The sequence below is a fragment of the Procambarus clarkii genome, chromosome 30, assembly GCF_040958095.1.
Source record: "Procambarus clarkii isolate CNS0578487 chromosome 30, FALCON_Pclarkii_2.0, whole genome shotgun sequence".
Taxonomy (NCBI): Eukaryota; Metazoa; Arthropoda; class Malacostraca; order Decapoda; family Cambaridae; genus Procambarus; species Procambarus clarkii.
In genome coordinates, this window is record NC_091179.1 from 35,623,074 (window position 1) to 35,641,726 (window position 18,653).

The 18,653-nt window shown below is 41.2% G+C and overlaps 1 protein-coding gene across 1 annotated transcript; it reads right to left on the bottom strand.

The window, feature by feature from the left end:
- Positions 1 to 561: 561 nt before the first annotated feature.
- Positions 562 to 15,940, bottom strand: LOC138369869 (uncharacterized). Its single transcript, XM_069333616.1, has 5 exons — positions 15,112 to 15,940; positions 7,634 to 7,730; positions 5,515 to 5,738; positions 3,332 to 3,447; positions 562 to 1,619 (listed from the first exon to the last, which is right to left on the bottom strand). Exons 2-5 carry the CDS (start codon positions 7,713 to 7,715, stop codon positions 1,274 to 1,276), a joined length of 768 nt encoding a protein of 255 aa, XP_069189717.1. The 5' UTR covers positions 7,716 to 7,730; positions 15,112 to 15,940; the 3' UTR covers positions 562 to 1,273.
- Positions 15,941 to 18,653: the final 2,713 nt, after the last annotated feature.

Genomic DNA, 18,653 nt, shown 5'->3' on the forward strand with positions numbered 1-18,653 from the left:
GGGCTTCGCTGCTTCCGTTTCAGGGAGCACAAACACTGTACAATATTCTTTTCTCTGTACTTTGACAATGCCTTTATCTTAGTTATACAAAATAGCAATTTCATTTTTTATTCCTCCGGCCCGCATAAATATGGGAAATATATAATGTGGCCCTTACATTGAAAAGTTTGGAGACCCCTGCTATAGGCCACTGCTCCTCGTGCCTTTCTGAGGCGGCCAGGTTCTGGCCCTTGGTCGCCGGTAGGCCCAGACCTCCACCCACATCGACTGGTGCCAAAGTTAGGGATATTCATATCAGCCTGGATAGCTCCGGGGAGCCGAAGGGGCTCCCCCACCCCAAAAAAGAAATGCTAGGCCTCTTGTCCATCCCCCTCTATACAAAGTCCAGTTATGCTTCTACTGCATGGCATATCAAACAAATACCTTTTCATTATATTTCTTTGAGTAATACTTTATAGTTTATATTAGAGGAATATAGGTTAATTAGTTTAGGTAAGGAGAGAGTAGTTTAAGCTAGGTTGAACAGAACACAGAAGTTTTATTTATTACTTATTTCCGTTTTATTTCTTTTATAGTTTTATTTCGGTTTTTACACTTTATTCTCTATAGTTTTTATAGTTTTATTTCTACTCATTTTTGTTTACTTATTACACATTTAACTAATATTACTACCATGATCAACTAAAACATTTTAAAGTAGTTGTAAGTCAATCTTTTATATAATTAGTATGCATGTAAAATCATACATTTTTACCTACTTTAACAAAAATATAAGTTTTCCAGAAATTTTGGCTATGATTTTCAATGTATTTAATATATAGATACATGGTTGTTATTATTATACATTTATATGTTTGTTATTGTTTAATATGCGAGATTACATTACAGTAAACCAAAACCACCAGGTATATGGCCCTGCGGGCCGCTCCAAGCAACAGCCTGGTGGACCAAACTCTCACAAGGCTGGCCTCGGGCCAGGCTTGGGAAGAAGAACTCCCAGAACCATCAACCAGGTATATGACAGGTAAACACATCACTTCAGCAGGACTTTAATGTTTGGTCTTGATACTGGTCTTAGAAGTGAAGGAACAGGTATGAGTATTTTGGGTGAAAGTGGAAGTTAACCATTAAAAAACGGCTGCAATAAATACTTCCTGCAATCGTCACCCATGATGATGATAAAGACCCTGGCAGAGATCATTTCCACACATACTAGGCAGCAATATTCCTAGTCATGTAATGCAGATGAATACTGCATTCAGTCCAGTCGCGTTCAAAAACTTAATTTTGACCCATTAATTTGACGATTCATTAGAGTCATCGACATCGAAGTTGTGATATCCCCTCTCTTCTTAGGGGTGGATATCAGTAGTGGTTCCCAATGTGTATCCGATTCATTATATGAGTCAGACACAGTTAATTTATAGAAAGACATCCTGGGAGCATACCTGGGCAGAGAATTGCCCATGTCAGGAGGAAGTGAACCGAAGGAAGTAGAATGTGATGCCTTGTGGAGGTCAGGTAGTCCAGAGTAGTCATCTGCCAGTGGTCCAGAGGAGAACATAAGCTCTTCCTCCAAATTCAACTCTAAAGATGCGTCGTCTGATAACAGCTGCCGACTGTAAAATAAAAAAATCAGTAAGTGCTATGAAACAAATAACCAATGGAAAGGTAGTGTTCAAAGTATTAAAACTAACATGCTGTCATGACCTCATGAACCCAGCATCGCTGGCCAACCAAAGCCTGGCCAATTTCAAGCAAGAGTCTAGAGGAAGTAATAAAAACGGCTGATTACAACAACGCTAGTTCACTGGAGCATATAACTAGGTCACCGTAAAACTATATATATATACACACATAACTGCACACTAAAGCTGATACTTTCATCAGAAAGAAGAGAGCAACACATGACTAGTAGTCTCATACAACAGTGATCACTCAACTGTCAACTCTAGTAGCAAATCAGCTATCCATTTAGTAAGTAACTCAACTATCAAATCAGTTAACAATTCGGTAACAAACTAATATTGAATCACTCATATCAGTAACGGCTTAAACATAGGCATAACTGACACCAGTCTCGATTGATGATTGATGAAGATTAAGCCACCCAAAAGGTGGCACGGGCATGAATAGCCCGTAAGTGGTGGCCCTTTTGAGCCATTACCAGTATCAAAGAGCTGATACTGGAGATCTGTGGAGGCGCGAATGCACCCTGCATGGCGGGAAATGTCCCCCTTGTGAATGTGTTATGAAGATGAAGCCACCCAAAAGGTGGCACGGGCATGAATAGCTCGTAAGTGGTGGCCCTTTTGAGCCATTACCAGTATCAAGAGCTGATACTGGAGATCTGTGGAGGCGCGAATGCACCCCTGCATGGCGGGAGATGTCCCCCTTGTGAATGTGTTATGAAGATGAAGCCACCCAAAAGGTGGCACGGGCATGAATAGCTCGTAAGTGGTGGCCCTTTTGAGCCATTACCAGTATCAAGAGCTGATACTGGAGATCTGTGGAGGCGCGAATGCACCCTGCATGGCGGGAGATGTCCCCCTTGTGAATGTGTTATGAAGATGAAGCCACCCAAAAGGTGGCACGGGCATGAATAGCTCGTAAGTGGTGGCCCTTTTGAGCCATTACCAGTATCAAGAGCTGATACTGGAGATCTGTGGAGGCGCGACTGCACCCTGCGTGACGGGAGATGTCTCCCGGACCAAGTGACGACCAGATGGTGACACCAGTCTCCAACCTGGCGCAGTGGTATACTATCCTACGTAACAGTTGGGAAGGGTGACAGGTAAAGGTGGGCAAAAGAACCAGTTTACACTAACACTAACACTATCACAATACCCACAATCACCGACCATCTGACCGACTGATCACTATTAGCCTGATCCATAAAGCATTACTTAACATTAAGAATTACATACACCATTTGGTCACCACCTGGTCCGGGAGACATCTCCCGTCACGCAGGGTGCAGTTGCGCCTCCACAGATCTCTAGTATCATCTTTTGATACTGGTAATGGCTCGAAAGGGCCACCACTTACGGGCTATTCATGCCCGTGCCACCTCTTGGGTGGCTTAATCTTCATCAATCAATCAATACACAATAATGTACAACCAAAGGACTAGACGTGTGACGTCTACCTCTCTGGGAAGGTATAATACACCTATTTAGTCCAGCCATCGCCGTAATGATTTACATAAGTTGTTACGAATAAAGTTAGTTCTCATCCTGATAGGAGGTGATGTTCTAGAGTTTGATATAAAATGAATGAACCATAATGGATATACAACTTACAACTTTGTCAACAAACCCCCTTGTTATACCTGTTGTAAGAGTTAGAGGGGAAGACTTCATGTGGATCGTCTTGCACGGGTCTTGCATCTTCAGCATACTGTTGCAAACCGTCATAATCCCACTCCAGTGATGGCATCGTGTCATCCTAAGAGTATTTTAAAAAATTATCAACATGGTCAGTATACAAAATGGTGGAGATAATGGTAGTGTAAATAACTTATTTTCATAATTTTTAAATAAAACTAGTTAAATGAAGGTATCCCTTTCTCTATGCCAGACTTGCCTCATTCATTATTCCGTAAATATTATGACCCTTATTCTTCTCATTCAGTGATGAGGTTATATATCTTTACTACTGTATTCCTCATAACTGGAGTACCTTTCAACTCTGGAGGAATTCCCCTGAACTTGCTATAACTGTTTTCTTGTATATGAGAAAAACCTGTGTTAATGTTCCACATTCCAGAATTTGTCTGACGTGTGTTTATAGATAAGTGACCACTTATCAATTACTACAACACGCACTTACGCAAGCACTTACGAACCTGTACGTCTTCTCAATCTTTGGCGGCTTTCTTTACAATTATGAAACGGTTAATGAGCTCCGAAGCACAGGAGGCTATTTATAATAACAGTCGATTGGTTAGTTATGATGCTTGTAAACTGTTTAATAAATGTCACCAAAACCGTCAAATATTGAGGAAAGATTAACACGTTCGTAAGTATTTGTATAACCGCTTCGCGAATCTGGTGCCAGGGTTGTGGTAAGGGAGATGGATATATTGTGGATTAGGTGGAAGTAACAGTTGAAGTGAAGGAGGTGGAGGCAACAGAGGTGATAGTGGATTAAATAAATATGTAGGTAGTTACCGGGTGGTTAATATGAGATATATTTCTCAATTTCAATAGCTGCCATAATTTGTTTAAACTTAAAATACTAAAGTTGGAGTAAAGTTAATATTATCAGGTATTCTCAGATACAAAACAGAAACCTGTCTGAAAAAAAAAGCAGCGTTGAATGCAATGAAACGCCATTTTCTGGGTGAGCCTCGGAAGCTTCCTGGAGCTATCGGGCTGATATGCGATACATTAGAAAAGGGCTATAGTCAATGGCTTAAGCCTACCAGAGACCACGCCCAGGAACACCCCGCACCCCCCGTGGTTGGAGGTTTACCTTATCTACTATTTATCAAGGTTAGGTACTCAGAAAGGACCTGCTTGACATTCAGGCACCGCTCCTGTGCCAGGTAAGTCCACTACGGGATCACCATAGCCCGTGCTACTTCGAACTTGTTCCGAGTAGCTGAATCTATAACAACAACAACCCAGAAAGGTAAGCGTAACAAAACACACCATACAATGTTAAACAAAAGCCGAACAGAGCGGTAAAACTCCGTTAATTCCAAGGAAACGAGCAAACATCACACCACACCGTCGCGTCGCTCGTCCACGCTCGTCGACACTTCGAATATGAACTGCACGGAGATCCAAACCCTGAGAACCAGCAGAAGAGTCACTCGAAGCGACCAGCCCCAAAGAGGCAACGACCAAAGGGAACCCCCGCAGTTCAGCCAATGAACCAATGGAGAACAGTCTTTATGGAGCCGGATGGTCGAAACCTGAGCTACCCGACCCTCCGATGCAACAGCCAACTCGCCACGAACATCTGCACCTCGCTGTGAGCCTAATGGAAAGAGGGAACATGGCCGCTGCCTCCTGGCATGGGCAATTCTCTGCTGAGGTATGCCCCCAGGATGTCTTTCTATTAATTGACATAATCAGACTCGTCTCATGAATCACATACCTTTTGAGCCGCTACTGATATCCATATCCACCCCTAAGAAGAGTAACTCACAACCTCGGTGTCAATGTTTAGCTAACGAATCGTCAAAATCTGATCTAGCAAATGCATGGCCTTGAGTTAATAAGAGCACCTGCAGACACATTGGGACTCACATTAGTGCGATGGCGGACCAACCGCGGGTTGTAGTGGTCATATTGGCCGCTCCAAGCAATAGCCTGTTGGACCAAGATATCTCAAGTCAATCTTGAGATATCGGGCTTGAGGGGAATACAAGAATTCCCAGAGCTCACTCTAGGTATACTCTATGTATGAACCAGTTCTGGCAAGGATTTTGACGAGGTATAAACCTCAAATTATGACATTAAATAAGTAATTATTTCCCTTCCCCACCTCTTAACCTCCTTTTACCTGGATGAAAGCTGGGTCCTCATCTTCAAATTCGTTTGGATCCTGCACAAGATACTCCTCCGGGAGTGATGTCAGGATGCCTTGAGGGCGGCGCGCTGGTGGTGTAGCGGTGGGCGTGGGCGGCGGCGTGGTGGGGCCGCCCACTTCTTTCCTCCAGTGTTTCCATAGTTTCCAACATATGAAGGAACCCACGCCCACTAAAATAATGATGCCGCCCACTCGAACTGCAAAAAGAAGAAACAAAACAGTTAACATCAAATCACCTGTGAATTTATCCACCCCCTCACGCTAGGCTGTTTAAAGCAGCGGCCGTCCTCCCTAGATGCATTCATCAATTTTAACATACTAGCTTGTTCTCGTATAAAAAAAGACGAAAGATATATACGTTTTGAAGGGAAACATCCTAGGAGACATCGAAAGCAAGGAGACCAGTGGAGGGCGAGTTAACCGTTTCCGAGACCCGCCCGGAAACAATTACGGAAGCTATCAAGGATCATCTCCCAAGCACCTTCGAAAAGGAGTGGGAGTATGGAATACTTGAGATCTTACACAAATACAGAGACCTCAACTTCCTGAAGGCACCCTCCAGGGAGTCTTGAGACAGGAGAGCATGGACGGGACCAAGGTCGACGGCACTTGAACACCTGCCCTTCACCCCAAATCCGGAGGACCTCCAGGAGAGTGATATATCAAAAATAAGATAATGGAAAAATCTGACCTCTACGAGGTTAACATTTTTTTTCAACAAGAGGACGTAGAAATTATAGCCCTGGTAAAACCAATTTTTACAACTATAGAATATCTAAAAGACAAGTTGACGTTTGTTTGTTTGTCCAACGGGCAGCGAGGCTAAACACAGTCCCTGAATATTTTGTCCTAAAGGTGGTTCCCATTTTTTCAGCAGGTCTCCCGATCCTACCAGGTCTAGCCAACTGTCTAAACTGAGTTAACTTTGAACAGGCCAGAGAGTCTATGGAGACACGTTTCTTCTCAAAGCCACGCATATGACAAATGTGCGAGCTCATCGTAGCCTGCCTCCTAATACGAGGTTAGGACCAGGTAATAATAGGTACATCCTTATGGGAAGGTTTCAGACTAAAGACAACTCCGAAACCAGGGACCCTCTAAAGATCATACGACGGAAGTCTAATCAGGACAGACGTCACACAGGTATGAAAGTTTTTTCTCAAAGGTACAAGTACCGTACCGTTCTCTGCAGTGTACCTTCTCAGGAAGGTACACTGCAGGCTTACTACAACAGAAGCCTTAATGCACTGAAGCCCTAGGTCTAAAAAGCCACAGAACAAGTGCAGCCACAACAAAAGCAAGCGGCCCCAAAACCCTTACGTTCAGTGCTCCTGATGAACGATGACGATGTCCCCTATTCTAGGCAGGCCTGTCCGACAACAACCCCCCTCCCACCCAGAACAGACTCGAACAGGAGAAGAGCCGCAGAGACAGAACTTCCAATGGGACACCTCGGCGAACAACAACAGGCAAGGTAGGAATAACAGAGATAAGTCACGAGTCGGATGGAGAGATTCATCACGAGACAAACCGGATGACAACCAAGCGAGGAACAATAAGGACAGATCCAGAGAGAACCAAGGGTAACAGGAACGGGTTCGGCGACAACAGAGGCCAGAACAGGATCACCCCAGGCAACAACGAAGGCAATAACAGCAGAGAATATCCCTCCTGGAACAACAACAGACAGAGGTAATAATAATAGGGGCCAGAATTTTTTCAGTAACAGGGGGCAGAGGCAACAATCTGAACCAGAACAACAACAGATCCAAGCGCTGGAATTAAGGCAGAGAAGAGGACAACTGAAACTGACAGTTGTCTCTGAGGTACCCCTAACTGAATAGGAGGGGAAACTGTTGGAAAGGGGACTTACGTTTGTGATAGGCCCTCCGGCGCGTAAGAAGAGAAGATACGATAGAGGATCTGTGCAACAACTTTGAAACTAGTATCAACCAAGTTTGCAGCAACCTCCGGCCGGAGTAAGATAAGTCAACACCACAGCCACTATCACAGCACACTACATATGATACCAATAACATGCCAATACCCTATACCCAGAACTGTAATGTCGACCTATTGATATTTTACTCACATGTACTTGGTTCCTCTGCCATGGAACCCACGGTTGTGTTGACTCCTGCTCTCTGCGCCACCTGCTTCACACACTGTTCCATCGCGAGTGTTCCTGGCTATAAATTGAATGATGAAGATTAAGCTACCCAAGAGGTGGCACGGACAAGATTAGCAAGTAACCTGGCTATAGACCACCACACTGCCTTTATATACTGGCCCTCATCTCACCTAATAGGAAAAGTTCAAATTCAAGTTCATTTATTAAGACAATAAAATACACAAGAACATAAGTAAATGCAGAAGGCCTATTGGCCCTTACGAGGCAGCTCCTATCTATAACTACCCAATCCCACTCATATACTTGTCCAACCCACGTTTGAAACAATCGAGGGATCCCACCTCCACGTTACGCGGTAATTGGTTCCACAAATCAACAACCCTGTTACCGAACCAGTATTTACCCAAGTCTTTCATAAATCTAAACAATACCCATTGTTTCGTGTTCTGTCTTGTGTTGATACTTTTAATACTATATTAATATCTCCTTTGTTGTGTCCATTCATCCACTTGTAAACCTCTATCATGTCTCCCCTAACTCTTCACCTTTCGAGTGAATTCAATTTAAGCTTTGTTAATCTTTCTTCATATAAAGGTTTCTAATTTGGGGAATTAACTTAGTCATCCTACGCTGGACACGTTCAAGTGAATTTATATCCATTCTATAGTAAGGCGACCAAAACTGAACTGCATAATCTAAATGGGGCCTAACTAGAGCAAGATATAGCTGAAGAACCACACCAGGTGTCTTGTTACTAAAGTTTCGATTAATAAATCCCAGTGTCCTATTTGCCTTATTACGAACATTCATGCATTGATCTTTTGTTTTAAATTCTTATCATAACTCCCAGATCCCTTTCGCAATTCGACTTCGTAATCTCAACACCATCTAGCTCGTATCTTGTAACTATCATCATTACCTAGCCTCAAAACTTTACATTTATCAGCATTAAACTGCATCTGCCAATCCTTTGACCATTTAAAAACCCTATTTAGATCAACTTGAAGTGATAGCGAGTCTTCTTCCCTGTTAATTTCCCTGTCGATGTTTGTATCATCGGCAAATTTGCAAATGTTGCTACTCAAACCCGAATCCAAATCATTGATATATATTTTATAAACAACAGAGGTCCCAGGACAGAGCCCTGAGGCACTCCACTTACAACATTTGCTTTTTCGTTTAATTCTATCCAAATAGTTTCTGTATGTGGCTCAGTTTTGAGACTACACTTCAAATTGTTCCCAACATATATGGCTACTCCCCCTCCTCGTCTAATATATCTGTGATATAGTTTAAATCCATTTAAATCCACACAGCCCCCTTGTTTAACTCCCTAAACATGCTAAACATAATCTCACTCCACAAATTCTCTTGTGTCAACTACATTTACAAAACCCTGTTCTTAAATGCAAATCCTTGTCTGAAACTCTTCTTGGACAGATGTAATAGGACCCATTATCACCACACCAGAAATAAATATCTCTTTGATATCCCCAGAGTTAAACTTAATCTGTGTAAACACTATGCAAATAAAGGGACCTAGTTTATGGAACTCACTCCCTACTGAATTGAAAAGCTGTCCAACTTATTTGGATAGAACGTTTTGTGCTAGAGATAGGGGGAACAGGTTAAGGGTTTGCTATCCCGGAGCTGGCATTGGTGATATTATAAACAACATGAATGATATTATGGCTGGTAATGGGAACAATCCCATTATTTGCATTAGCGTGGGAGGAAATGATGTTGGTCGAGTCAGGAGTGAGGAACTGATTCAGAGGTATAAAACATAAGAACATAAGAACATAAGAACAAAGGTAACTGCAGAAGGCCTATTGGCCCATACGAGGCAGCTCCTATTCTATAACCACCCAATCCCACTCATATACTTGTCCAACCCGTGCTTGAAACAATCGAGGGACCCCACCTCCACAATGTTACGCGGCAATTGGTTCCACAAATCAACAACCCTGTTACCGAACCAGTATTTACCCAAGTCTTTCCTAAATCTAAACTTATCCAATTTATATCCATTGTTTCGTGTTCTGTCCTGTGTTGATACTTTTAATACCCTATTAATATCCCCCCGGTTATGTCCATTCATCCACTTGTAAACCTCTATCATGTCACCCCTAACTCTTCGCCTTTCCAGTGAATGCAACTTAAGCTTTGTTAATCTTTCTTCATATGAAAGATTTCTAATTTGGGGAATTAACTTAGTCATCCTACGCTGGACACGTTCAAGTGAATTTATATCCATTCTATAATATGGCGACCAAAACTGAACTGCATAATCTAAATGGGGCCTAACTAGAGCAAGATATAGCTTGAGAACCACACCAGGTGTCTTGTTACTAACGCTGCGATTAATAAATCCAAGTGTCCGATTTGCCTTATTACGAACATTTATGCATTGATCCTTTTGTTTTAAATTCTTACTAATCATAACTCCCAGATCCCTTTCGCAATCCGACTTCGCAATCACAACACCATCTAGCTCGTATCTTGTAACTCTATCATCATTACCTAACCTCAGAACTTTACATTTATCAGCATTAAACTGCATCTGCCAATCCTTTGACCATTTCAAAACCCTATCTAGATCAACTTGAAGTGATAGTGAGTCCTCCTCCGAATTAATTTCCCTACCGATTTTCGTATCATCGGCAAATTTGCAAATGTTGCTACTCAAACCTGAATCTAAATCATTTATATATATTATAAACAACAGAGGTCCCAGGACAGAGCCTTGAGGCACTCCACTTACAACATTTTCCCACTCTGACTTGATTCCATTTATACTAACTCTGTTTCCTTTGGTATAGCCATGCCCTAATCCAGCTTAATATAGCACCCCCAATACCATGAGACTATTTTTTTAATCAGTCTTTCATGTGGCACTGTATCAAAAGCTTTGCTAAAGTCAAGGTATACAACATCGCAATCCTTACCACTATCAACTGCCTCAACAATGCTAGAATAAAAAGATAACAAATTTGTTAAACATGAACGGCCATTTATAAAACCATGTTGCGACTCAATTATTAATTTATGTTTTTCAAGATGAAGACGAATTTTATTTGCTATTATAGATTCGAGTAACTTTCCCACAATAGACGTTAGGCTAATTGGTCGATAGTTAGACGCAAGTGATCTATCTCCTTTCTTAAAAACTGGTATCACATTAGCAACTTTCCAAAACTCTGGCACTCTGCCTGACTCTATTGATTTATTAAATATGGTTGACAGTGGGTCACAAAGCTCCTCTTTGCATTCTTTAAGCACCCTAGCAAACACTTCATCCGGCCCTGGGGATTTGTTTGGTTTGAGTTTTACTATTTGTTTAAGAACATCCTCCCTGGTAACTGCTAAACTCGTCAACCTGTCCTCGTCCCCACCCACATAGACTTGTTCGGCTGAAGGCATATTGTGACCCACTGTCAACCATATTTAATAAATCAATAGAGTCAGGCAGAGTGCCAGAGTTTTGGAAAGTTGCTAATGTGATACCAGTTTTTAAGAAAGGAGATAGATCACTTGCGTCTAACTATCGACCAATTAGCCTAACGTCTATTGTGGGAAAGTTACTCGAATCTATAATAGCAAATAAAATTCGTCTTCATCTTGAAAAACAAATTAATAATTCAGTCGCAACATGGTTTTATAAATGGCCGTTCATGTTTAACAAATTTGTTATCTTTTTATTCTAGCATTGTTGAGGCAGTTGATAGTGGTAAGGATTGCGATGTTGTATACCTTGACTTTAGCAAAGCTTTTGATACAGTGCCACATGAAAGACTGATTAAAAAAATAGAGTCTCATGGTATTGGGGGTGCTATATTAGGCTGGATTAGGGCATGGCTATACCAAAGGAAACAGAGAGTTAGTATAAATGGAATCAAGTCAGAGTGGGAAAATGTTGTAAGTAGAGTGCCTCAAGGCTCTGTCCTGGGACCTCTGTTGTTTATAATATATATAAATGATTTAGATTCAGGTTTGAGTAGCAACATTTGCAAATTTGCCGATGATACGAAAATCGGTAGGGAAATTAATTCGGAGGAGGACTCACTATCACTTCAAGTTGATCTAGATAGGGTTTTGAAATGGTCAAAGGATTGGCAGATGCAGTTTAATGCTGATAAATGTAAAGTTCTGAGGTTGGGTAATGATGATAGAGTTACAAGATACGAGCTAGATGGTGTTGTGATTGCGAAGTCGGATTGCGAAAGGGATCTGGGAGTTATGATTAGTAAGAATTTAAAACAAAAGGATCAATGCATAAATGTTCGTAATAAGGCAAATCGGACACTTTGATTTATTAATTGCAGCGTTAGTAACAAGACACCTGGTGTGGTTCTCAAGCTATATCTTGCTCTAGTTAGGCCCCATTTAGATTATGCAGTTCAGTTTTGGTCGCCATATTATAGAATGGATATAAATTCACTTGAACGTGTCCAGCGTAGGATGACTAAGTTAATTCCCCAAATTAGAAATCTTTCATATGAAGAAAAATTAACAAAGCTTAAGTTGCATTCACTGGAAAGGCGAAGAGTTAGGGGTGACATGATAGAGGTTTACAAGTGGATGAATGGACATAACCGGGGGGATATTAATAGGGTATTAAAAGTATCAACACAGGACAGAACACGAAACAATGGATATAAATTGGATAAGTTTAGATTTAGGAAAGACTTGGGTAAATACTGGTTCAGTAACAGGGTTGTTGATTTGTGGAACCAATTGCCGCGTAACATTGTGGAGGTGGGGTCCCTCTATTGTTTCAAGCACGGGTTGGACAAGTATATGAGTGGGATTGGGTGGTTATAGAATAGGAGCTGCCTCGTATGGGCCAATAGGCCTTCTGCAGTTACCTTTGTTCTTATGTTCTTATGTTCTTATGTTCTTGAAAGAATGCCACATATGATCGAGATTCCTCCCTTGCTCCTAACTAATTCTATGGCTTTGTTAAATGTCTATCAGTTCCTGACTCCTAACTCGTCCAACATCATTACCCCCTGCAATCAGTATCCACAGTACCTACAGTGCCGATGTCTGTGTACTCCCTAATCAAGACTCAACATCCTGCCTTTCCATCCCTAGCTACTGACCCATCACAATATACATGTAGTGTGTTTTCTGTAGGTAATTTCCTAATTAGACAATCATGTGTTGCCCTCAGCTCTCCTATCCCATACATACTTTTGTCATTTGTAAAGGAATAATTACTACATCTACGTTACAATCCTCCCATGGTGGTGTGAATTGTCTCTTAGGCAGAGCAATACAGTCTGGAATAACATCATACTCTAACATTAGAACAAAGTACTCATATATGTTCTCTTATTATGCTTTTATACTTTAACTTACATTGTTCGATTGATTGATTGATGAAGATTAAGGCACCCAAAAGGTGGCACGGGCATGAATAGCCCGTAAGTGATGGCCCTTTTGAGCCATTACCAGTATCAAGAGCTGATACTGGAGATATGTGGAGGTGCGACTGCACCCTGCGTGACGGGAGATGTCTCCCCCGTGTTACATTGTTCATTATTTCCCACCTTTTGAACTGTGAGGATTAATTCATTAGCTCCCCACCTCATTAATCTAATGACAGGCTGCATTTATCTCTGAAAATCTATCCAATACTCTTCAGATTAAATTCCATCATTATCTCAATCATACTATTTCTTGGGGATCCTAAGATTATTCTCATGGCTTTATTTTGTACCCTCTCCAACTTGCCCATCCTACCTTTACTAAAACAAGAAATGACGGGTACAACATTTCTTGTTTTGGTAAAGGTAGGATGACAAGTTTGAGAAGGTACAAAATAAAGCCATGAGAATCTTAGGATGCCCAAGAAATGCTATGATTGAGATAATGATGGAATTTAATCTGAAGAGTATTGGGGATAGATTTTCAGAGAAATGCAGCCTGTCATTAGATTAATGAGAGGTGGGGGGAGCTAATGAATTAATCCTCACAGTTCAAAAGTGGGAATTAATGAGCAATGTATGATAAAGTATAATAAGGAGAACATATATGATGGTACTTTATGTTCTAATGTTATAAAGTATGATATTCCAGAATGTATTTTTTTGCCCAAGAGGCAATTCACACCACCACGGGAGGATTGTAACGTAGATGTAGTAACTATTCCCTTGCAAAAGACAAAATAATGTAAGAGATAGGAGAGCTGAGGGCAACATATGATTGTATAATTAGAAAATACCTACAATAAACACTACATGTATGTTTACCAGACCACACACTAGAAGGTGAAGGGACGACGACGTTTCTGTCTGTCCTGGACCATTCTCAAGTCGATTGTGAACTTGACCTTCTAGTGTGTGGTCTGGTCAACATAATTTAGCTACGTTTTTGCGACTCGTCGCCTGCACTCTACATGTATATTGTTATGTGTCAGTAGCTAGGGGGTGGAAAATCAGGATGTGGATTTTTGATCAGGGAATACACCCTGATCAAAACGGGAATACACCTTTCCTAAACGGAAGGAAAAGGAAAAGTCTTCCAGCAAAATGCGAGGACAGCAGCAGGAGCACAAGGCCACAGAACGACCACACCAAGGAGCATCACAACGACAGGCGCCCACCAAGCCCCCCCCCTCATGGCAGCAATTAGAGATAGGTTAGGAGAGTAGTTTAAACTAGGTTGAACAGAACAGGCAGATTTTTCTTATCTGTTTAATTTCAGTTTTTATACTCTATAGTTTACAGTTTTATTTCTACTATTTGTTAACTTATTACTACATTTAACTATATTACCACCATAATACCCAGATAATCAACTAAGAAGTTTTAAAATAGTTATAAGTCAGTCAATCTTTTATATAATTAGTATGCATTTAAAGTCAAACATTTTAACCCATTTTAACAAAAAATCTATATTCCAGGTATTTTTGGCTATGCTGTTCAATATATTATATATATATTATGTTATACATATATACGTTTTGTTATTGTTTAATGTGTGATCACATTACAGAAAACCACAACCACCAGGTATATGACAGGTAAACATCACTTCAGCAAGACGAATGTTTGGTCTTTAGACTGGTCTTAGATGTGAAGAACAGGTATGAGTATTGTGGGTGAAAATTAAAAAGTTATGAAAGTTAACCATTAAAAAAAGGCTGCAATAAATACTTCCTGCAACCGTCTCTTGATGACCATAAATTTCCTGGCAGAGATCATGTCCACCCATACCAAGCAGCAATATTCCTGTCATGATATGCAGATGAATACTGCATTCAGTCCTGTCGAGTTCAGTAACTGAACTTTGACGATTCGTTACCTAAACATGGACACCGAGGTTGCGAGTTACTCTAATTAGGGGTTGATATGAGTAGCGGTTCCCAAGGTATATCCGATTCACGAGTTCAGTCAGACAGTTAATTTATAGAAAGACATCCTGGGACATACCTGGGATGAGAATTGCCCATGTCAGGAGGAAACAGACTGGAGGAAGTAGAACGTTATGCATTGTAGAGGTCAGGTTCTTTTGCCAGTAGCCCAGAGGACATAAGCTCCTCCTCCAAGGCCAAAAGATGCGTTGTCTGGCAACAGCTGCCGTCTGTAAAATAAAAAAAATCAGTAAGTGCTATGAAAACAAATAACCAGTGGTAATAAAGATAATGCTCAAAGGATTAAAGCTAGCATGACCTCATGAAACCAACATCGCTGGCAAACCAAAGCCTGGGCAATTTCGAGCAAGAGTCTAGGGGAAGTAAAAAAAAAAAAAAAAAAAAAAACTGTAAAAAAATTATATATATACACACATGCATACACATTACTGATGCACACTAAAGTCGATACTTTATCAGAAAGAAGAGATCAACACGACTCTGCTAGTAGTCCCATACAACGGTCATCACTACTAGCAAATCAGCTATCCATTTAGTGATAAACTCTGTTAACCATCATATCAGTGAACCTACACATCAGTTAATAATTAACAAATCTACATTGAATCACTATAATATCAGTAACTGTTTAAAAAAGAAGCATAGCCGACTCCAGTCTCCAACCTGGCGTAGCGTTACACTTTCCTAGTAACAATTTGAAGGGTGACCCATAATGGTGGGTAGAAGTACCAGTTATTCTCTGTAACACTATCACATAATACCCACGATAACCGACCATCTGACCTACTGATCACTATTAGCTTACTCAATATAACATTACTCTCGGACACCTTACATTAAGAATTAAATACACAAAAATATACAACCAGAGGACTAGACGTGTGACGTCTGCCTCTCTGGGAAAGCAGGGAAGTAGTGACCTGCCAGCGGCCTGGACGGCCGAGAATGACTGTTGCCAACAAGGCAAGTCACTCCACCCTTCGTTCCACTAAGAACAGAATAACACAGTGAGCATATTTGCAATAAGTTCATACAGATGTACATAATAAAATATATTCTATATGCAGCACTGCAAGGTATTTAATCATACGTCGATATGTGTGAAAACATAACAAGTCATTTGTATATACAAGTGGTACACCTGCTGGAGACGTTTACCAAGAGTCAGGGGGGGGGAGAGTGGAGGAGTTCCAGCAGTTCACCGGTTGTTTGACCTATTTACCGTATATTTATACCTTCAATATATGTATGTATGAACCTAAACATCTATTATTCTGTACGATAATGTGTTTATATAAGTAAGCTTACGAAAATATAGTCACTGAGCTTATGACCTCCACATACACTAACACCAGTATTTACATGACGTATGTGGAATTTATACTTGAGAAAATTACCGTTTTGAATGAACAGCATGTTAAAATCAACCCGTCCTCGACTCAAGTCCATTACATTCAGCGGTCAACCCCACAGACGCATTCATAAATTTTAACATGCTGTTCACTCAAAACGGGAATTTTCTCAAGTATAAATTATTATTATAATATATTAGCATATTGTGTATATATAGGTATAGGATAGGTTAGGTTAGGTGTTTAGGTTCTGTTGGCGATTATTTGTATTTGTAGTACGTGGGTGAAGCATTTATAGCGTTGTGATTCGAACAAAATTCGTCAGTGAAGCACTTGTTCCGAATATGTTCGAACGTCAGCATTTGTGAGTCGTGTGTAAACCGCTTTTCATAAACAGGGGGTTTGGCGGGTGCATGGAATCACTTTTGGATCTTTGTTTGGAGGACGGGCTGGTTAAAATATATAATTGCGTCTGTGGGGTCGACCGCTGAATGTAATGGACTTGAGTCGAGGACGGGTTGTGTGAGTCGTGTGTAAACCGCTTTTCATTCATAAACAGGGGGTTTGGCGGGTGCATGGAATCACTTTTGGATCTTTGTTTGGAGGACGGGCTGCACAATTTAGAATTCAAGGGTTCAAATACCCAGCCCGTCCTCGAAACAAAGACCCAAAAGTGATTCCATGTACTTACCAAACCTCCTGTTTATGAATGAAAAACGGTTTACACACGACTCACAACTGATGACGTTCGAACACTTCCGGAACAAGTGCTTCAGTGACGAATTTTGTTCGAACCACAACGCTGTAAATGCTTCACCCACGTACTACAAATACAAATAATCAACAACAAACCTAAACACCTAACCTATGCCTATATATGACAAATATACTAATATATTATAATATTAATTTGTATTTGTGAAAATTCCTGTTTTGAATGAACAGCATGTAAAAAATTATGAATGCGTCTGTGGGGTCGACCGCTGGATGGAATAGACTTGAGTCGAGTACGGGTTGCACATACCGGGCAGGAGAGAATTAAAAGGCTGGGCACATTTCCTTTTACCTAATGCCTCTGTTCACCCAGCAGTGAGTATAGTTATATATATATATATATATATATATATATATATATATATATATATATATATATATATATATATATATAAGATCAGTGTAGCGAAGTATTTACGTGCTATTGTCGCAAATATTGTGTGTTCGAACTTCTAGTGATCTTTGAGAACTTAAAGAAACTGGCGCGTCACGCCACAAGCAAACAGATAAAATAACATTCGCGCGGGGGGTAGTCGCCCAGCTGATTTTGACATTGACGTGAGGGGGAGCGTTGCCGGCTTGGTGAGTTCATATTATATGTGGGAATGAGCGACTCCCGCCTGAAACAGCTGTTTGCTTAATTATATAATCTTGTGATGTCTTTGAATGAGTTTTAAGTAAAATACAAAGTACATTGGTGTTTATATCATCCCCTCCATATTTCTTGTGGCTATGTAATACCTGAAAGCAGAGAGTGATAGAAGTAAATACCTGCCCGATATCAGACATATTGAGTGTGCTCTTGCCCCTGCTACCACAATTCAACAAAACCACTGACGTGTTACTGGACACCGAAAACACCAGTTGGCGACCTTGTGGTTAGTAGTAGAGCCCTATGTTGGGGAGGGCATACAACAGTTAAGAGAACAAGTTGTGTTCCCACTCCTTCTCAATCAGAGGCCAGTTGGGATTGACTGGGATACTCTCCTGGCGTACAGTGGCGCCGCGAGGATAGAGTGAAGACCCGCAGGGCTACGGTGAGTGACCTTGAGTATACTGTTGCGCACCGAGTAACCCCGACAGGTGTCAGGGTCAGAATGGGGTGGGGGGGTAGGGAGGGTTGGGTGGGGGCAGGTAGGGTGAGGGGGGAGGGAGGGTTTCTGTGCAGAGGGGGGTGGTGGTTTTGCCCTCCCCTCTGGTGTTGCTGGGATGCTGGTTTTGGGTTCCCCTCTTATCTCTGGGACTGTTGTGTTGAAGGGGCTGTGATTTCCTGGTTTGTTCCTCTCTCCCTGCACTTCCTCCTTGCCTCTGCTGCCCTGGCTCTCTCCTCCTTCGTCCTGTCCCTCTGTAGAAATATATTTTTGTATCCCTCCACATGCTGTAGACGACTCTTTCTTTCGAGAATATCCTCCTTCGTGGTTTTGTTTGTAAACACCACCTTTACAAGTCGGTTTCTGTCCTTGTTGTACCAGCC